This window comes from Pleurodeles waltl, chromosome 6, assembly GCF_031143425.1.
Source record: "Pleurodeles waltl isolate 20211129_DDA chromosome 6, aPleWal1.hap1.20221129, whole genome shotgun sequence".
Lineage (NCBI taxonomy): Eukaryota > Metazoa > Chordata > Amphibia > Caudata > Salamandridae > Pleurodeles > Pleurodeles waltl.
The window spans coordinates 363,980,108-364,000,422 of NC_090445.1; the positions used below are offsets into that span (position 1 = coordinate 363,980,108).

General features: G+C 44.7%; 1 protein-coding gene across 1 annotated transcript in view; it reads right to left on the bottom strand.

Annotated features, from left to right (window-relative positions):
- Positions 1-20,315, bottom strand: part of LOC138299741 (immunoglobulin superfamily member 1-like) — a 301,153-nt gene that overhangs the window by 29,429 nt on the left and 251,409 nt on the right. The window contains exon 8 of the mRNA XM_069238265.1: positions 12,277-12,381. Within this exon, the coding sequence (XP_069094366.1) occupies positions 12,277-12,381 (105 nt within the window). The remainder of the gene's footprint in view (positions 1-12,276; positions 12,382-20,315) is intronic.

The window sequence follows — 20,315 nt, forward strand, 5'->3', positions numbered from 1 at the left end:
GTGCATGCAGTGTGTAGTGGTCAGGGCATACAGGTTGTGTGCCATGTCAAGTTTGTATTTTAGGATTGCCTCAAAAGAGCCTGCAAAGGCAGTGCTCGGTGCTTCTGGATGGATGTCCCTAGAGGGTGGCACAACCTGTGCTGCTGCCCTCAGCGGCCTAGCCTTAGTACCCCATACCCTTGGGTACCTATGTGCAATTTACGAGAGACTCACAGTGGCAGTTAAAGGTGTTGCCAATTGTGCCAATGCATCACAACAGTTTTAGGGAAAGAGATCTGACCCAGAGAACCTGGTTATCAGGCGTTCTGGTCACTAGCAACTTTGAGACTACATCAACTACCATGCAAAAAGTGGGGGCTAATCATGACAAAAGAGGCCTTTTCTCACACCCAGGTATGCGCTACTCTAATCTCGAGATAGTGGAACTGGGATGTTTCCTAGCACAGACCTATGTTGGGCAATTGCTCCATCAGGGTACCGACTAAAGAGGCAAGCAGAAACAATAAAGGTTTAGCATGGTTCAGATAAAGCCAGAGAGTCGTCCAAATTCCTCTAACAGTCCCCCCAGTGCAGCTTGGGGGAACGTAACGTAAAACAAAGTGTCATCTGCATACAGGGATATTGCAGACATCCCCTGTACATTTGTCCCAGTCCTGCAACTCGCTAACGGTTCTATAACAAGTGCAATTAGGAATGGAGAAAGCAGGCAAGTCTGATGTGTCCTCTGACCCACCGTCCACACCTCTGAGTGGGAACGTACCCGAGTTCAGTATAAAGCAGGGGCACCCACCCGCGGAACTGTGGCCCGAAACTCATCAGGCATAGAACTTCCAGCAGGTATCCCAAATTCACTGTATCAAGCACCTTCTCCAAGTCAATGGATACCAATGCCACCCGATGTTGTACTTCGTGAAGGATGTGGGCCAACCTTCTTAAATCCATACTGGTACTATGAGCTCATATGAAGCTGCATTGTTCTTCATGCACAAGGCGAAGCATGTGCACTGTGAACTGAGTGACAAGTGTCTTACATAAGATTTTCATGTCTGAATTTAGCATTGTAAGAGACCTATACGAAGTCGGGTCAGCCTCATCTCTGTCCATTTTAAGGAGAAGACATATTTCCCCCTTCCGCAGGGATGTGGTAGTATGCCATTGGCTTCAAGGAACACCTCCAAGAGTCTCTGTGACAGTGTTTCAGTGAAGACTTGATATAGCTCCGGCAGAAAGCTGTCACCACCAGGCACCTTGGAGCGCAGGAGCGCACAAAGCATTACCCTACACTCCTGCAATTCCAGGGCAGTCTCAGCAATCTCTGAGTTTAATTTGAACATCCCCAAGTTTTACAGAAAGGAATTGCTGTGCATCTATAACCAGGTCAGCTGTGTAAACTTTTTGAAGATATTGTTGAAATGTGTGCACTAGGTCCGATCTAGAGGAGATCCAACCTGAGCCTAACACCTTCTGGTGTAGTCAAGTAGTTGAAAGTTGGAGGAGTTATTCTCTGCGTAGTATGCAGGCTAAAAGTCTGCCTGACTTGTCGCCCTACCTGTGCAGTCTTTGCCTCTATTGTTGTAGGGTATACTTATGTAAACGGTCCCAAAGCTTTGCTAGCCATACACAACTCGCTAGTTCCCCAGTCTGCAGGCTTGGGAGCAATAGGGTCCCCATCTGTAATCCCGTCAATTCAGTTTACAATAAAACTGAAAAAGCATTCCAAACCAAAACTCCCCCATACCATCAACCTCCCACAGACAAACATTCGGCCAATGATGTCCACCCCTTGCGTGTGCCAGGACCAACACAGCACCCTAATCTGTCCAACAGGAACCAAAAGGGACCAACTAACTAGATGTATAGGAGGGCTACCCACCCAGCCACCATGTTTCCATAGAAATGCCAACTAGGTACAACCCCCATCCGCCAGGCAACTTCAACCCTCCCTGCACCAGCAACTTGGGCTGTCTTGAGCAATGTATTCCTGAGTTATAGATCACTTCTACCAACTCCCAATATATTCATTGAGACCACCTTGATAGTGTTCAGCCATTGCCCCCCCCCCGGCTGACCAAAGTATTCGGTATCACATCCACCAAGAGGCTAGAAGCATTAGATCCAGCTCCTTCCATCGTCATCTGGGAGGTAGAGACATTACCCCCTGCCAGAGGACCCCAATGGTCAAATGCATGGTGCTGTCTGCCCCAATCATACCTCTGTGGGAACCCATTGGGGATAAGTTCGGGTTGGATTCCTCAGGCCTGGATTGGTAGGGTCCAGTGTGGGACTGCATTCCCCAGGACAGATGCCTATCTTCCAACGCACAGCTCCCGGACCAAGGCCTGATCTGCCGTACCGCAAGGGTCCTACAAGCCCCAAAATCCAGGGGTCGATCTTGACTTGTGCAGCTGTCATGCTCTGTGGAGGTGGGCAGAAGGGAGTATACAATCCACATATCAAGTCTCATCCCCCAGGGCGATGTCACGACACAAGCCACTCTCGTAAAGCAGCAAGGCCTTATTTGTCCACACAGACGTAGCTCACCTCACATCAGCGCAGATCGTACTGCCCACACCACTCACTCTAATCCACCACACTCTACTCCAATCCACCCCACTCTATCCCAATTCACCCAACTCCATCCCAGTTCAGTCCACCCCACTGTAATCCAATCTATCCAGCTCACCTCACTCCAATCCACCCCACCCCACACCAATCCAGCCCACCCCAATACTATTCAATCCACCCCACTCCAATCTAATTCTCCCCACTCCAATCTAATCCTCCCCACTCCAATACAATACACCCTACCCCAATCCAGTCCACCCCACTCAAGTCCAGTCTACCCCACTCCAATACACTGACTCCAATCCATCCCACTCCAATACAATCCACTCCAGTTCAATCTAAGCCACCACACTCCAATCCAATCCACCACAACCCACTCCAATCCAGTCCACCCCACCCAGCTCTATCACTCCAATTCAAACCACCTACCCAAATCCAGTCTAATCCACCGCACTTGAATCCACCCCATCCAATCCACCTCACCCTATTTCAATCCACCCTACTCCAATCCAATCCACCCCACAGCAATCCACCCCACTCCACTCAATCTACCCCACTCTACCTCAATCCAATCCACCCTATTCTGCTCCAATACAATCCACCCTACTACCTCAATCCACTACAACCCACCCACCCTGTTCCCCAATCCAGTCTACATCACTCTCTGCCATTGAACCACTGAACTCTACTCCCCTCTACATAACTCTACTCCACTCTATGACACTCCAATAAATCCACACTTTGACAATCTACTCCCCCCCTCCACTTTGACACTCCATACCACTAACCATTAGCCATTCTGGACAGCAGCCTCACTAGTGTACAACATGGCAAAACACATTACCAAAGCCAATAGCTCTTGTATGGGTGGGACCAATTGGCTTTTCCAACGCATGTTTTAATTTAGCTTACATAAATGGTCATCTGCCCTCTCATATTCCTATACTTATGGTTATTTTTACTCTTACAATTACTCCTGCTATTACTTCTACTTACTTCAGCTTATTCCTAATCTTACTCCTAATTACCGTTTTTTAAAAAAAATTTTTTTTTATTGATTTTATGTTTCAACATGTAATACAAATTGTCCAATTTGTAAGCTCAGGATAAATCAATACAATAACTAATACCTAAATCATATAGCAATCACACACCCCCCCCAATATGCACTTCACGGAACGCTTCTAGTTTCACAGTATCATTTCTGGCTGCACCCTGCGTGGGTTTATCCTTTATTGTTTATTCTATATAGGCATACGCTCGAGGCCAGTGTGGGCCTAACACTGCATGCTTGGGTTCCCTGGGCACTTAAGGAGGGCATCGTCTCAATTGGTATATGCAGACAACTAGCCTGATTCTCCGCTCCTCGCGTGGTGCTGGGCCTGTGATGAAGAATATTTGAAGGGCAACTGTTTCCTGAGTGATGGGAAGAAATTATATGTGTGCGCTGTGGTGCCTGGGTGCCCTGTGGGCCTGTTTCCGAGTTGGGGAATGCTGGGGAATTTGTGCCTCGCTTGTCCCGTTTATGTGTGCCCCAATTCAGGGAGGCTTCTCATCGTTTTTGGCCTCCATTTTTGTTACCAGATCTTCCCATGTGGAGCATCCTGTGTGCTGCCGCCCCTCGCGCACCATTCTTTTTAGTACCTGGTATTCGGTGCGAGCCCAGCGGATAATTAATGAGTACCAGGATTTCAGGTTGGGAGCCTTAGGGGCCTTCCAGTGCATTGCTATTAATCTTTTATACATTAAGAAGGCCAGATCTGTAAATTTGTGCAGGTGTCTTTGTTTCTTTGGTCTCTTCCTCAAACCCAGCAGGCAGGACCCAGGATCTGCCAACAGCAGGAATCCCGTCAGTCCGGATACCTCCCCTACCACCTCCGCCCAGGCCGTTTGTATATTAGGACAGTCCCATACCATGTGGTAGAAGGGTGCTGAGGGTGCCCTGCATCTAGGGCATGTTGGTGCTGAATCAGGAAACATGCGCTTTATTCTGGCTGGAGAAAGATATGTTTGATGCGTGTAATTGAATTGGGTGTATCTAAATCTTGGATTCCTTGACACGCCTCTAATGTGAGACAGGGCCTTAGGCCAGTCTACCAGTGGGATCGGGTTGGGGAGTACTGCGTTCCATCTACCCCATGCTTTCCCTGCCTGCGCCTCCGGGGTTTTGTTAAGGGTTCTATATAGATTGGATATTATTTTTGTTTGATCGCTGTGTTGTAAAAGCTGATGAATTACTGGGGAGATCTCTGGTTCCGAAGCGCCCATTCCCCAAATTTTCCTGATTTCGTGACATACGGCATGGTATGTCAGGAATTGACCCGGGTTTATCTCCGTGAGGGCCTGGAGGGCCTCGAACGTCATTAATTTGCCGTCTTCGAAACAGTCTCCTACTACCTGTATTCCTGCTTCATTCCAAAGCTTCCCAGCTTGCCTGCCCGCAACCGTCCCAGCCAATAGATAATTTAGTGGAATATGTGGGGAGTATGGAAGCTTATCCGCTCCTTTTTGCACATATTTAATCCAGCACGCATGCGCGGTTGCAAGCAATGGGTTAACCAGTACCAGTTTGGAGGGCTTTGACGTAAGCCACTTTAGGAGAAGGGTCCCGTTCCACTGGGGCTCTAGACTCATAAATTCGGCATGTTCCGGACTGTGGATCCAATGTTGGACCCACTGTAGTTGTGCGGCTGCGTAATATCTCTCAAAATTCGGAGTTCCCAAGCCACCATCGTCCAATGGACATTGCAGCGCAGATAGCGCCACTCGCGCTCTGCCACCTCCCCAAATAAGCCGCACTAGCGCTGTGTTTAAGTTACCAAAGAAGCTTTTGGGAATGTTTATCGGCAAGGCCGCAAAATAATATAGGAGCCTAGGCAGAATCAACATATTAGCAATTGCCACCCTGCCGGGTGGCGAGAGCGGAAGCCTGTTCCAGAATTGTAGGGAGCCTTTTATGGAGGTTAGCGCCTTACCCAAGTTCCCGTCCCTTAAGTCTTCTGTGGTATGATATATGTTTATCCCAAGATATTTAAATGTTGTCGGGCACCACTTTAGGCGCCCTACCTTCGGGGGGTCTTGGTTATTGGGAGCCCTTTCTGCCAGGGGGAACACACAGGACTTCTCCCAGTTTACCACAAGGCCAGACAATCCTCCGAATTCAGCCAATAATGACATTACTGGTGGGATAGCTGCACTACCGTTCCTGATATATATCAAAGCATCATCTGCATATAATGAAATCACATGGTGCCTCCCATTCCTGATAATTCCCCACTCTTGCTCCATGAGGCGTACTTTTGCCGCTAGCGGCTCCATTGCTATGGCAAACAGTAGTGGGGATAAAGGACATCCCTGTCGCGTTCCCCTGAATATCTGGAAACCATCAGAGATCACCCCGCCTGATTTCACCCTGGCACTTGGGTTAGAGTACAATGTCCGGACCCACCGAATGTAATTGGGGCCTATTCCCATGCGGGCCATCGTGGCCATCAGGAAGTCCCATTCCAGCGTATCAAAAGCCTTTTCTATATCTAGTGAGAGCACCATTTCCTCCTGAGCGCTCTTGGGGGTGTCACCCATTATGCTCAGTAATCTGCGAATATTTAGGAAGGTGTTACGCTTTGGAATGAAGCCATTTTGATCTGCATGAATTAATAAGTGCATGAGGGGAGCTAGCCTGTTAGCCAATATTTTGCCTAATATTTTGCAATCTGTGTTCAGTAATGACAGTGGTCTGTATGATTTAACATCCGTATGATCTCTGCCCTTTTTGGGAAGTACCACTATCATAGCTTCCCTTTGTGACCTGGGTAAGCTTTCTGCAATCCATGCCTCCTGGAAAACTCCTAGCAAATGGGATTTTAGGCTGGGCAGATAGGCTTTGTAGTACTCCGACGGGAGGCCGTCTGTGCCAGGCGCTTTGTTCCTAGGCAGCTGCGCGAGCGCTAGCTCTATTTCATCTATTGTAATAGGGGTTTCCATTCCTTCTCTGTCATTTTGTGGCAATTGGGGCAGGGAGGAATCCGCCAGAAAATCCTCGAATTGAGTGGCTGTGCACGATGTGCGTTTAGTGTATAAATTTGCGTAATAATTCCTAAACGTCTCATTTATTTCTAGTTGCGTAGTAGCCATCTCCTGCGCGCCCACCCGGATGGCACCGATCGGTGCTTGCTGTCTATCCTCTCGGAGTAGCCACGCTAGCATTCTACTTGATCTATCTCCTTCCGTTTGCAGCCTAGCTAAGTAATAATTGTAGTCGTGGCAGCGGAGTCTGCCATCTACTTCATTATATTTTGAGCTCATTTCTTTGAGGGCAGTACTGGCGGCCTCCCCCCGTGCCACCGCTTTTTCCACAATCCTTAGCTCCTTCTCTAGCTTGCTAATTTCCGCTTGTAAAGAGCGTCTCACTCCCCACGTAGTGGACATGCATACTCCGCGTGCTACTACCTTGTGGGCATCCCACTCTATCGCCCGGGTTGTTGCAGACATAGCGTTTGCTTCCCAATATTGGTTTATAGATTTACTCAATGATGCGGCGAATGCTTGATCTTGTAATGCCTCCACCTGTAATCTCCAAGTGGGAATTACCTGACGTGCCCTCCCCCAATTCAATGTAACTCTCAGGGGCGCATGGTCCGAGACTGTTTTTGCCAGGTATTCAGATTCAGCAATCAGCATTCCTATCTCGCGGGAGCCCCAGATTATGTCGATTCTAGTGTGGGTGTTGTGTGGGACCGAGTAAAATGAGTATTCTTTATGCTCTGGGTGGCCTAGTCGCCATATATCGTATAGACCCATAGCATTCGCCCATTCTTGCAGGGGGCTTACGAGCCTCCTGCTAGTTGGAGCACTCGGGTGAGCACTGGATCTATCCAATGCTGCTGATGGGGTGCTATTGAAATCCCCGCCCCAGATGGCTAGGGGCATGGGGTTAGACAACAACGCTGGGGTGAGAGTGGTGAGAAAGCCCGGGATGCCACTGTTAGGGGCGTATACCCCAATCACAGCCATTTGTCTACCGTCTAGTCTGCCTTCCACCACTACGTACCTCCCTTCCTGATCTATTTTGTGTGCTGACATGAGGAATGGGACACCAACCACTATCCAGATCAACACCCCTCTAGCAAAGGCCGAGTACGTTGTGCCTATCATCTGGCCCCCCCACTTCGTACGCAGGTCGCGCAAGTCCCCCTCCAGCATGTGCGTCTCTTGCAGAATGGCAATATGTACTCCTAGTCTTTTAAGTCGAGCATGCACTCTAGCCCGTTTACTCCGCATCCCAAGGCCCCTAATATTCCACGTTACTATTATGTACTGGTTTTTCGTGTTGACTCGGGAAGACATCAAAGTTGCAAGTTCATGCAGGGCTGTACAAGCTGAGGGAGGACGCTCGCTACTTTCGGTGTGGCGGGAGGGCCTGGTGCCAAAGGTTCCTTCAGGAGGAGGGGAACGGTGCTGGGCAGCCGGGAGAAGTGTCGGCACAGGAGGTAGAACGCGGGCCGGGGCAGCTGCGGCGCGCCATACATAAAGCTCACGCAGCTAAGGACAGCCGCAGCGGGCACCCGTTGAGGGGAAGACCACTGCCAGCCGCATACCCTCAGTCCGACCTGTCCATCGACTCTACATTAGTATAGGCTCCAGGAGTATGCGTTCCCCAATTGTTCTGTCTTTTATGTAGAGGCAGAGGTGAGGTGTAGAGGGGGGGAGGGTGCTTGTCTTTTCCGGGGATCCCCCCCTTCTGCTTAGTTGTGCTGAACCCCCCCCCCTTCGTTGATACACTCCTCACCTCGATCCTCTGCCTTCTTGCAAGGGTATTTTTCACCCCTGTTTCCGGGACCCCCACTGTCTGATGGGCCGCCGCCGCCGCCTCCAGTCGCCCTCTTCTTTTGTTGTGGAGCAATTCCCAAGATGGCGCCCCGCGCCTCACGCCGTCCTCGCCCGGGCCCAGGCGCCGAGCAGCATCAGTTGCGCGGTCCGCGCCGGCCTCTCGGGTGCGCCAGCTCGGTCTCCCCAGCTCCGAACAGGATTTGAGATCGAGGGCGGCCGCGCCCGGCGAGAGCGCGGCCGAGGCCGCCGCCGCCGGCACCCTCGTCGCACGTCCAACCCGGCACCGGCGCAGCACCGCCCCGCGCCCGCATCTGGGGACGCCCGCGACGCTAGCCGGGCGCCCCGGTAGCCCACTGTCAAGCCGCCGTCCCGACCACCGTTTTCGGGCCGCGGGGGGCGCCTATCAGGATGATTTGATGGAGCCGGGAACGGAGCGCACGTATCAAGCGACCGTCCCGGCCGCCATCTTGGCTCCTCCTCACTCCTAATTACCGTTACTCCTTTTCTTACTCATACTTACAGTTAAAGCTAGCATTGCTAGCATGTTTACTCCTACTTGGGCCATTTCGTACACATACTTCCCCTTATGCCTACTCTAATGCCTAATTAATGCCTACTCATAATCCTAACTATTCTTTTTTGCAAGTACCTTTATAATAATTACTACCAACATTTTTTCTACACTTCTATTTACCTCTAATCTTATTTTTACTTATGCCCAATTTTACTCCTTACTCCTACTTCTGACTGCGCCTATGTCCTACTTGCCTAATGCTCCTACTCCTACTTATTCTTGCTCCTTACTCATAATTACATGCATCTGCCCATCTCCATGTGCCTACCAAGTGCCACTGTGATCAAATTAAATAAGCAGGTGCCCAGGCTTCCCACTTACCTGGACTAATCCTCCGACCAGTCAAAGCCCTTTCGGACCTAGTGCTCCACTCACCAGCAAGCACTGCTCTTCTCTCTCCTCCTCTGCTCCTCTTTACACCTCTGTGCCTGCTTTCTGCCTCTCACTCATTCTCTCTCCTTTGCCTCCTCTTTTGCAACTTTCTTTTCTCACCTCTTTTTGACTTGTTGGCCACCTTTCTTGCCTCCTTTCACTGTCTTTTGCATCCTTTCTTGCCACCTTGCTTGATACTTTGCCTTGTTGTCACTCTCCTGCTTATCCAATATCTCCCCACTTTGCAACCTTTCTTGCTTTTCTCTTTGCCACCTTTTTCTTCAACAGCTGCAAAGAGCTCTTAAACATCATTAAATAATTCTCCAACCCCTCTGCTGTAACAAACAACATCACCCCTTCACAGGAATTCTGTGACAACCTTGTAGACTTCTTCCATGATAAGAACACCAACATCTACAGGAACTTGAAACCCTAGCCCCAGACCACCAGCTTCCTCAATCAACAGAACGACCCCTCTACTACCAAAGACAACCGACTAACCAAATGGACTCAGCTCGCCACACAGGACACCACCTCCATCACGAACACAGTCCACTCAAGGGCCCCAACCAACCTGTGTCTACAGTACATCTTCAACCTAGCAGGAGCTAGATTAAGCCACAAACTCACAACCCTGTTTGACAGTTTAATTTGCACAGCCACCTTCCCCGAGGACTGGAAACATGTAGAAGTCAATGCCCTACTAAAGAAACCATCTGCAGATCCCAGCGAACTCAACAACTACCAACCAATCTCCCTTTTCCTGTTTACGGTCAAGGTATTAGAAAATGCCATCAATCAACAATTCGCACATCTGGAAAGGAACCTCCTACTCACTTCCTCCCAATCTGGATTCTGCAACAACTACGGCACCGAGACTGCCCTCATTGCAGCTACTGACTAATCTAAGCCTGCTCAACTAAGGAGAGACTGTAGCACTGATAATACTAGACATCTTGGCAACCTTCGATACGATCTCCCACCACCCACTTATCACAAGGCTGCACAAACAGATATCCAAGGAGCCACCTTCAGATGGATCATCTCTTTTATCACCAGAAGAACTCAAAATGTCCCCCTTTCCCCTCTGAGCCCAATGAAATCATCTGTGGAGTACCGCAAGGATCCTCACTCAGTTTCACACTCTTCAACACATATATGATACCACTGGACAGCACTGTCAAAACCCACGGACTCAACATGATATCCTATGCCGATGACACACAACTCATTCTCTCCCTCTTTGAAGACACCAATAAGACCAACTTCCACAACTGCATGATGAGTGTCACTAACTGGTTGAAGGACAACTGCCTGAAGCTCAACACAGTCAAGAGAGAGGTACTTGGACCCATTTCAACCCCTACTGACCACGCTAGAAACCTAGGTATCATTCTGGACAACATGCTAACCATGATGACCTAGGTCAACTCATGCTAACCATGATGACCTAGGTCAACTTTGTCTCATGCTCCTCCTGTGTCTTCATCCTCCATATGCTTTGTAAGATACTGAAATGGCTTTCCCAAAGTTCAAGACGCACCATCCCCCAGGCCCTCATCTCCAGCCGAATGGACTATGGTAACGCTCTCTACATAGGGATCGCAGTTCACTTCCAAATACGAATACAGACCATGCATAACACCACAGCCAGACTTGTCCTGGACCTCCACAGATGAACGTATATAATCACTTACCTCAGGGAAATCCACTGGCTCTCTATACAGAGAAGATGCCAGTTCAAGCTGCTAACCCATGCATACGAGGCCTTACACAAGTGCAGACCCCTCTAGTACAATCACCATCTTCCATCAGCCCACCTGACTCCTCCGTTACGCATCTCTTTCTTTAATCCTCATCCCCGCATTTAGCATAGTAGCTACGGAGGACTTTCCTTCTCCTACCTCTCAGAGAAGACATGGAATGACCTACCTTTTCATCTCCAGATCTCCCCACCTGTTCCATGGTTCTGAAAGTCCCAAAAGACCAGACTATTTAGCTGATCTTCTGGAGCCTGCCAGCACCTGGATACCCACACGGGTGACAAGCAGCGCTCTACAAAGCTACTGATTGATTGAATTAATAAAAACAATGTAAAAGGATGAGTTTTTAACTATCATGTTTGAGTGTCAATACTGCCAATACTGGAGGAGGAACCTGGAGATCATTACAGAATTATCCTTTTCCCCTTTATATGTTAATGATTTCTGACAAAGGGCCTGATTTAGATCTCAGTGGAGTTACTCCTTCGCAATGGTGATGGATATCCTGTCCGCCAAAATCTAAATGCCACTGTTTTCTATGGTATGTAGATTTCGGTGGAGGGGATAGCTGTCACCGTTGCAATGGAGTAAACCATCTGCCAAGACCTAAATAAGGCCCAAAGTTTTGCTAAGACTCTATGTGCCTCAAAATACTGCTATCCTCGACACATAGCCACCCTACCTTCTTACACAATCAAAATATTCCCATCCACTCACAATTGGCGCTTCACTAGAGACAGGAGGGAGCCAATGATGGACCCGCATTATCGACATTTGATGCTTAGATTACAACTGCTCTTCTTCTTGATTGCTCCCACCAGTTACCTTCTCACAAGCTGGAGTCTTGACACCTCAATCACGCTTTCAAAGTTGCACTTTGTAGACAGTGTGAATGAGTGCTAAGGATTGAACTTGAACTCCTTCCTAGAAGGAGGCCACAGTCAGCTACACCACTTCCACTCATGTATGTTTCATGTTTTGTATTAATGCAGGACTCTTGTGTGCTTTCCTTAATTGTCATTTGTCTAGGGAGGGTCTTATATGGACCTTAGATTACGAGTGCATGGGTCCCTGGACAGTGTTCCCATCCTCACTAAAGAACTCCCTAGATGTCTGTAACTGTGAGACAGGATATGACTGGTAATGTTGGTAGAATCTCACATATTAACTTACCTCTATGTTTTGGACACACTGCCCAACAGAGGCAAAGGACCAGTATGACCACAAGGAGGAACCCAAGGATGGTACCTGTGATAATAGGCCAGAGGAGCAGGCGAGCTGCAAATGGAAAAGTCAGAGGTTAATATTAAGGCTAAAATTTTATAATATAATACAATAATGTCTACTGATCTGGAAGCACATTCCGAAATACATATCAACCAGGGGTAGGCATTCCCATTCCATGGGGTTCTGGAAATGATTGAGATTCCAATCCAAATGGATTTGTTTACCACACACAATTCACGTAAAGGCTGCTTCACGGCACAGGAAGAAGCCCTCCACGCACACCCTATTGTTGTAAATCACCAAACCATTTGCCTTCCGTAAAAGGATCCTCCCAAGAGATTTCCTAAATGTTTGATGTGTCTCTATAGTCCTAGGATAGTTTGAGGTAGTATGTTCTCGGGTTTAGCTACCCTGGAACACATTGGCTATCCTCTTGCTCCCCCCACTATATAGGATCAGCCTTTTAGAGCCCTAAAAAGCCTCCTTAAAGGATGTTTCCTAACAACGTGCTTCAAATTTGTGGGTCTTTTTCTCAGATGGCTTGATGAGTTATCCTGAATTCAGGAGGTTTGGCATGGGTATTTTCCCTTAGCTATAGATGGCTCTAACAGTCCCATTTTGCACTCTTTAACTGATTTATCATTTCTTCTTCTTCCTCTTCTTCATCTTCCTCTTGATCTTCATCCTCTTCTTCTTCCTCTTATTATTATTATTATTATTATTATTAATATTATTATTGTCAGTTGTAGTAGTACTAGAAGTAATACTTCCGGGTATTTACATACCATGTGCCTAGTCCTGAGTGGCAAGGCAGCCCTTTACATTGCACAACAACAGCCAGGTTAGTTAAAAACAGCTGTTAACAAAAGCAGATTGAACAAAAGATGGGAGGGGAGGACATTGAAAGAATACTTCTACATTGCAGCAAAAGAAGATAAGATATTGGTAAAGGTCAAGGTTCAGCAAAAGAAGATAGGATATAGTTCATAGGGAGTACATTTTTACAAAATTTACAAAGAATACTGATGATTGGACTTTCTACAAAATAAGCTAATGTAAACCACGTATGTAAAGCAACAACATTCCATTTATTTGAAAGACAAAAATGGATCCCGAAAATTATGAGGATATGCAGAATAAATCCCACAGAACATAGTAAAAGGAAGGGCAGTGCTGAAGTCTGTAGGGGGAAGAGGCGATTTGAGGTTAGATTTGAACATTTTGAAGCTGTCCTCTGATGGGGAAAGTATGTCAATCAATCAATCAGTTTTTATAAAGCGCAAATACTCACCCGTGAGGGTTTCAAGCGCTGCTGGTGGGTCTGGGCCTCATTCAAAGAGCCAGGTCTTGAGGGTCTTCCTGAAGATGGTGAGTGATGGGCTTTGTCTGAGGTGCGTGGGCAGGTTGCTCCAGCTCTTAGCTGTGAGGCAGGAGAAAGGTCTTCCTCCGGCTGTGTTTTTTTTCCTGATGGGTGGGATGGTGGCTAGTGCCTGCTAGGGGTCTTGCGGGGTTATGGAATGAGATGCAATGGTTCAGGTAGGCTTGTCCAATGTTGTGAAGGGCCTTGTAGGTGTGGGTGAGTAGTTTGAAGTTGATTTGCTTCTCCATTGGGAGCCAATGGAGGATCCTCAGTTTTTGGGAGATGTGTTCCTGGTGGGGGAGGTTCAGGATGAGTCTGGCGATGGCGCTTTGGATGAGTTGTAGTTTCCTAATGTTCTTTGTTGTGGTGCTGGAGTAGAGTGTGTTGCCATAGTTCAGACTGCTTGTGACTAGGGCATGGGTGATTATCTTGCGGCAGTCAACTGGGATCCATTTGAAAATTTTGCAGAGTTGACAGCGGCTGTTCCAGCAGGAAGAGGCGACTGCGTTTGCATGTCGGGTCATCGATAGGGAAGAGTAGAGGATGCTTCCTAGGTTGCGGTGTGGTCAGTTGGAGTAAGCGGTGCCCTGAGCGATGTGGGCCACCAGGAGTCGTCCAAGGCTGAAGTGGAGTTTCCAGAGATGATGAGCTCGGTCTATTCAGAGTTGCGCTTGAGGCAGCTCTCCCTCATCCAGGTGGCGACGGCTTTCATTCCGGTGTGAAAGTTCCTCTTAGCTTTGTCTGGGTCTTCAGTGAGGGATATGATGAGTTGTGTGTCATCGGCATATGACACAAGAGTAGGAGTGGAAGAGTAAAACTTTTGTTATGTTCTGTTTCTTAGGTTTGGAATTTTCGAGGAGAATTTGTTTGGCTCTGTGTATAATGCAGAGGGGTTTACGTTGGATTCGGGTTCAGAGGATTAGCCATTGAAAATGAAAGAGGGTGTGGTTGATGTGATCACATTTTTGCTCACGAGTCATGAGATGAACTACTGTGTAGAAGTCAGCCTTCAAAGGTAGGAAATGGGTGTTTCAGGGGCTAGTTAGAAGACTTTCCCAAACTTTCTGATCACTTTATGGTGACAAGTATAAGCTTAGCACTACTTTAGTTAGTTGGGGAGAAAACAACATGGTGCATTTCAGACGATCAGATAGCAGCAGACAATTTAAGGGGAAGTAAACAAAGTTTGTGATTACTACCACCATGTGCTTTTCACTAGTTTATTTAATTCAATTTGGAAACAAGCTAGGCGGTTATTGGAACCAGGCGCATTTTGGTCCACTATAAATGTTCAAGAGGTGACTGGTATTTATTTATGAGGGGGAATGTAGAATAAGCTGCACATCTGCATCTAACATATTGGCATCCTCATCCTATAGCTGCTCCTAAATCCCCACTGGTATCACATCGTGCTCTCAGAAAACAGAGCTATCCCCATTAGCCAACAGGTAAAGAGCATCCTAGTATAAGGGCTCCTCCAAAAGGTCTGAACATTAAAATTAATGAAGTGGGCAGACACATGTTGTCCTGAAAAGTTTGGCATTTGTGACTGGGAGTGAGTGTTTAAAAAGTTTCAGCACTCCGCCCATCAACCTTTTGTGTTGCTAAATATCATCAATGATGCCATTTAACATGTCATGAGTGATGTAATATGTAAGGCCATAAGCAGTGCGTGGCGTTTAGGGCCCCTTTGCCCTTTTCTCAGCTTCTGCTTGACAGATCACCCCCAAAACATTCCACAAAGGAGATGAAGTGGATGAACTGTTTCAAGATTTGTTAAACAGCATTAAAGTTATTAGCAAACTTTTCCAGTTTCTATGGAAACTGTTATCTAACAATAACTTCACAGTGGTGACCAGCACTGTCATGTATATTTATATATATATATATATATATATATATATATATATATATATTATATGTAATATGCCTATAGATATTGAAGGCATATTGCAGGAAAACGTCTGCCGTGTATCTGTTTTAGTGTTGCTTCACCATGAATGAAATACAAACAGTTGTGTCCCTAACTGCTGCTGTATTGAATTTTTGCAAGGAGCCTACATCGTGACACAATCTACGGACAAGGAATGGTTGGTGAAGAGCTGCATATTCACAAAAAAAAAATGAAGGCTAAAGTAACATTATAGTTAGGTGAACTTTTCAGTATCAATGTAACATTTGAAACTCTAAAAAACTAAATCAGTTATAATTATCTCAAGTAAGTATAACTCGTGCCCTAAGGTAACTATAACTCACACCTCTACCATGCATATTCTCATCAATAATTTCATTACAAATTTTGTAGTAATATTATCAATCATGTCATAGAAGATGTCATGAGTGATGAAATATGTGGAGTAATTAGCAGTACATGGCAAGTGCATGAGTTATAGTTACCTTAGGGCATGGCTACCCCACCCAAAAGCAGCCAACCCTCACCTTTGGCCATGCGCAGCAGGGGGTTGACCAGGCCCAGTGGCCGACCCCCTGCAGGCAGCCAACCCTACACTGCACACAGCCTGGATGCCAATTCCGCATTTAGGAATTGCTTTGTACATGTGCTTAGGAGATCACAAATAGGAAATCCCTATTTGTAATTTCCTATTTGGGAATCGCAAAATGTGATTTCTACTAGGTTGAAATTGCATTTTGTGATTCCTTATTGGCCTTTGTAAATCTGAAAAGGCAATTTAGCATTTCTTAATGGACCAAAACTGCGATTCAGTCAGTTAAGGAATGCTAAATCTTTGTGTATATCTGGCACATAGAGTGGAGTGGTGTGTCGTAGACTATAGTGGCCTGGTGTGCAGTAGAGTGGAATGGCGTAGCATACAGTCAAGTAAAGTGTCATACATTGGAGTACTGTGGTGTACAGTAGAGTGTAGTGATGCACACTACAGTAGAATGGCATACAGTCTACTTGATTTTTGTGGAGTGGTGTACTGTGCAGTACAGTGTTCTAGAGTGTGGTAGAGTAGATTGACATACAGTGTTATAGAGTAGATTGGCATAGAGTGGAGTGGAGTACAGTGAAGTAGTGGAGTAAAGTGGAGTACTGTGCCAGAGTAGATCTTAATCTACATAGGTCTTCTTTGCAAACTTGCTGGCCCACAAAATAAAAATGGCCCAAAAGCCAAACAAAAAACATCTTTCTTATGCACCCCTGTGCAACAAAATGAAACATTGCCCTAGCAGTGAGCCACACTAACTACTATCTGGAGGACATCATAGTTGTCCACCAGGAAAAAATAATAATCTCAATTTTTATACCAAGAACAATGACTGTCTTTCATTCACTTTGGCCTTCATATGTAGCACACTTCTACTAAAAGTAGCAAGGAAGCCCAAACAATACACTTGACTGCATATTTAAAGTTTCAAATGTACTACATGAGCAACAGAAAGACCAATATCTGGTCACATGCTATGGAAACCTATAAACACATACATAACAAATAGAATACATATTAATCACAAAATATAACTGTGCCCAACAAGCCAAACAAAACCCATCTTCCTTGTGTACTTCTGTGCAACAAAATGGAAAAGTGACCTATCAGAGAGCTACACAAAATACTATATGGAGGATATGATAATTGGCCATTAGGGAAAAATAATATTATTTTTTAAACAATGATTGGCTTTTATTCACTTTGGCTTTATATGTAGCATAATTCTACTAAAAGTAGCAAGGAAGCCCTGAAAATAAGCTACACTGCATTTGTAAAGTTTCAGAACTACTACTTGCCCAACTAAAATACTTCTTAAAATATTTATGGTCATACGATTATGTAAACTAATAAACAAATGAATAATATTTACATCAGATAAAAAAGAAATAAATCACTTTAAATCTGATTGCAACTCTATAGATATAGTTAGCATTCCTAAATATTGGAATGCCTTTAATATTATCTCCCTAATAACTTCCCACCTGCTTGATGAGTCACCACAAACCTTTCCAGACCTATGCCATTTTCTACATTTTGAGATTATGTAAATTTTTGTGCATTATTAAGGGGGTGTTAAGAAAAAAGGGATCCCAAAACTTGTTTTTCTAACAATGACTTTTCCATAGTCTATTGTATTTGATGCATTGCAAAATCGGCTGAATGGATTTACATGAAATTCAGCAGGATTACATATTATAGTGCAGAGATTATGCTTTGTTTTGGTACTGCAGTTAGGCAGAGTAACTATTTTTCAAGTTATAAGGCATTTAAAAATGGTGATACCTTCACTGCAGTACTTTCACGGAATTGCACAAAGTTTTGTGAAATTATTGTGGTTCATGGCAGCATACATATTAAACAATGTATTAAAATATATAAATACATTGCGTTACCTATTACCACTTTAATAAGGTGGTAATGGATAGGGACCTACTGCTTACCTACATCTAAGGCCTAACACTGAACACAGCCAAAGTGTATTAAAAACAGTATAGCTGCCTTTTCACTCTCTAAAAACAGCCATTACCCAATTATATACTGACTAGTCATTGTACTGCAAATTTAGCACGGTATACCATGTCCCAAAATATAACTAAGGTCTAGCTGTATTACTGGATTGCGGTACCCTTGTGTCTCGCAACTATCAAAAAAGGGTCAAGCTGGAAAGAGAGCAATAGTGAAATGTCAGTGGCCAAAAGATCAACAAGGAGAAAACTCCCCCAAAAAAGTATGCTTCATCTGATTGGATATATCTAGCTACAGTATCTCAAGAAGAAGATGAAGAAGAACTAGATGAATTAGTGAATGTTTTCTCGTATAAATGTGAGCCTGAATCTGAGGGTGAAACAGGAACAGAAGAACCACCTTGAAAGAATACAGAAGCTGTTCTGAGAAGGCAAAGAGTTTGAACAAAGGCAGTTAGTCAAAATGAGAAATAATTACTGAACTTGGAAACAGCTTGTAGAGACTTTATGACTGTAATGAATCTTTGAAAATTGCAAGAAAATACTATTTTTGAGTCTTGTTTTTTAATGAAACAAGAAGAAAAAATGAAAATATTGAAGTTTTAAAGAACATTGTTGTTGTCTTTGATTTTTGAGTTTCAATTGTAGATTGCTTTTCTGTCTCATTTAGAAGATGGAGTACAGCAAAAGCTGTAAAATAAACTGTAGGGTTAATAGTTTTACTGATAATATTAATAATATATATAGGTGGCCTATTGGTGTGCTTACTATTATGGGTGGGATAGGACTCTAATAGTTTTGAATTAGGTACTGGTAAAAAATACATTTGAAAATGGTGTTTCACAACAAGAAACATTTTAAATAATAATTGTCATGATAATTTGTACACTAGGATGATTTCATGATTATGTTAGGGTAAAGAAAATATACAGTTGTTCTGTATGCACAGTGCTTCCCACATCTGTTGGTGAGGGAGTTACATATGTTCATTTCCCGTCATCCTATGCTGTAACATGTGACATGTATATTGTTGTTTTAACAATAATAATATTATTTTCCCTTATTTGACTAATTTTAAAGTTTAGTTTGAGAATCTTCCAATAAAACTGGATAATTTAGATGTTAAATATGGTATATGAGAAAAGCTGTACAAACTAAGAATGAAACTAAAGTTACTAATTTTGAGCATGTGTGTAGACTAAATAAAGAAGAAATGGAGTATATTATATAACACAATGAAAGAGAAGTTACAATTGTAAGACAGTAAAGAGAAAGGGAGATTGTTGATGAACAAATGAGGCAAGAAGATGTCAAATATGCACACTAAACTGAAGTTAGAGAAAGAACAGGGAGGTGAATTGTGTATAGTAAGAAGGAAACCTTTGAATGATGGGAAGGGTATTAATGTAGGAGGAAGTGAATGTGAAAAGAGTTATGAAGCTAGTAGAAATTATCAGGAGGTGAGAAAATCTTCAGGGAAATTTATTATGTTTGTGGGGGAAAATGCTTTTTTAAATTTGACAAAGAATTAAATTGGTTCTTGTTATGTTGCTTTCGTGTTTCCTAGAGTCTCTCATGTGAGTGAAATAGAAGATTTAGAGAACTTGAAGAGGGTAAAAAGGAGCTTATATTGAGTGGTATTAGACGTATTCGGTGTTACACTTCCTACTATAGGTATAGTGATAAATGATGTGAAAATTAGATGTTTCTCTACTTTAGATGATGAATTAGTAAAATATACAGCTCAGGCATTCAAACCAGTGAAAAAGAAAAGATTGCAATTAGAGCTCCGGTTATTGTGAGAAAGTGAGATGTTGGTTGACTTGGGTGTCAGCCCTGGTCAAGCAACAGCCTAATTACCTTGCCAGGTAAACCACAAAATGTTGCCAATTTAACCTGTGCTGAACCCTGAATCGCGTGGCACAAAAAACTGTTTGGTGTAACTTTAAGGCAGTGTTCAAAGTATTTATGCAACACACAAACAATAATAAAGTGAAAACACAACAAGACAAAATCCCACACTAATTTAAAAAAATAGAGTACAATTTTATACATTTTTTATACCAACGTGATAAAAATCCAATCAGCAGAACTGGAGTGGTGAATTTTTAAAGTTTTCAGTAAAAACTAGCACCTAAAAGATTAAATAGGGAACTTCAGGCATCTAGTCACACAGGACCAGGCCAAAGTAAAAAATATGCCCAGCCG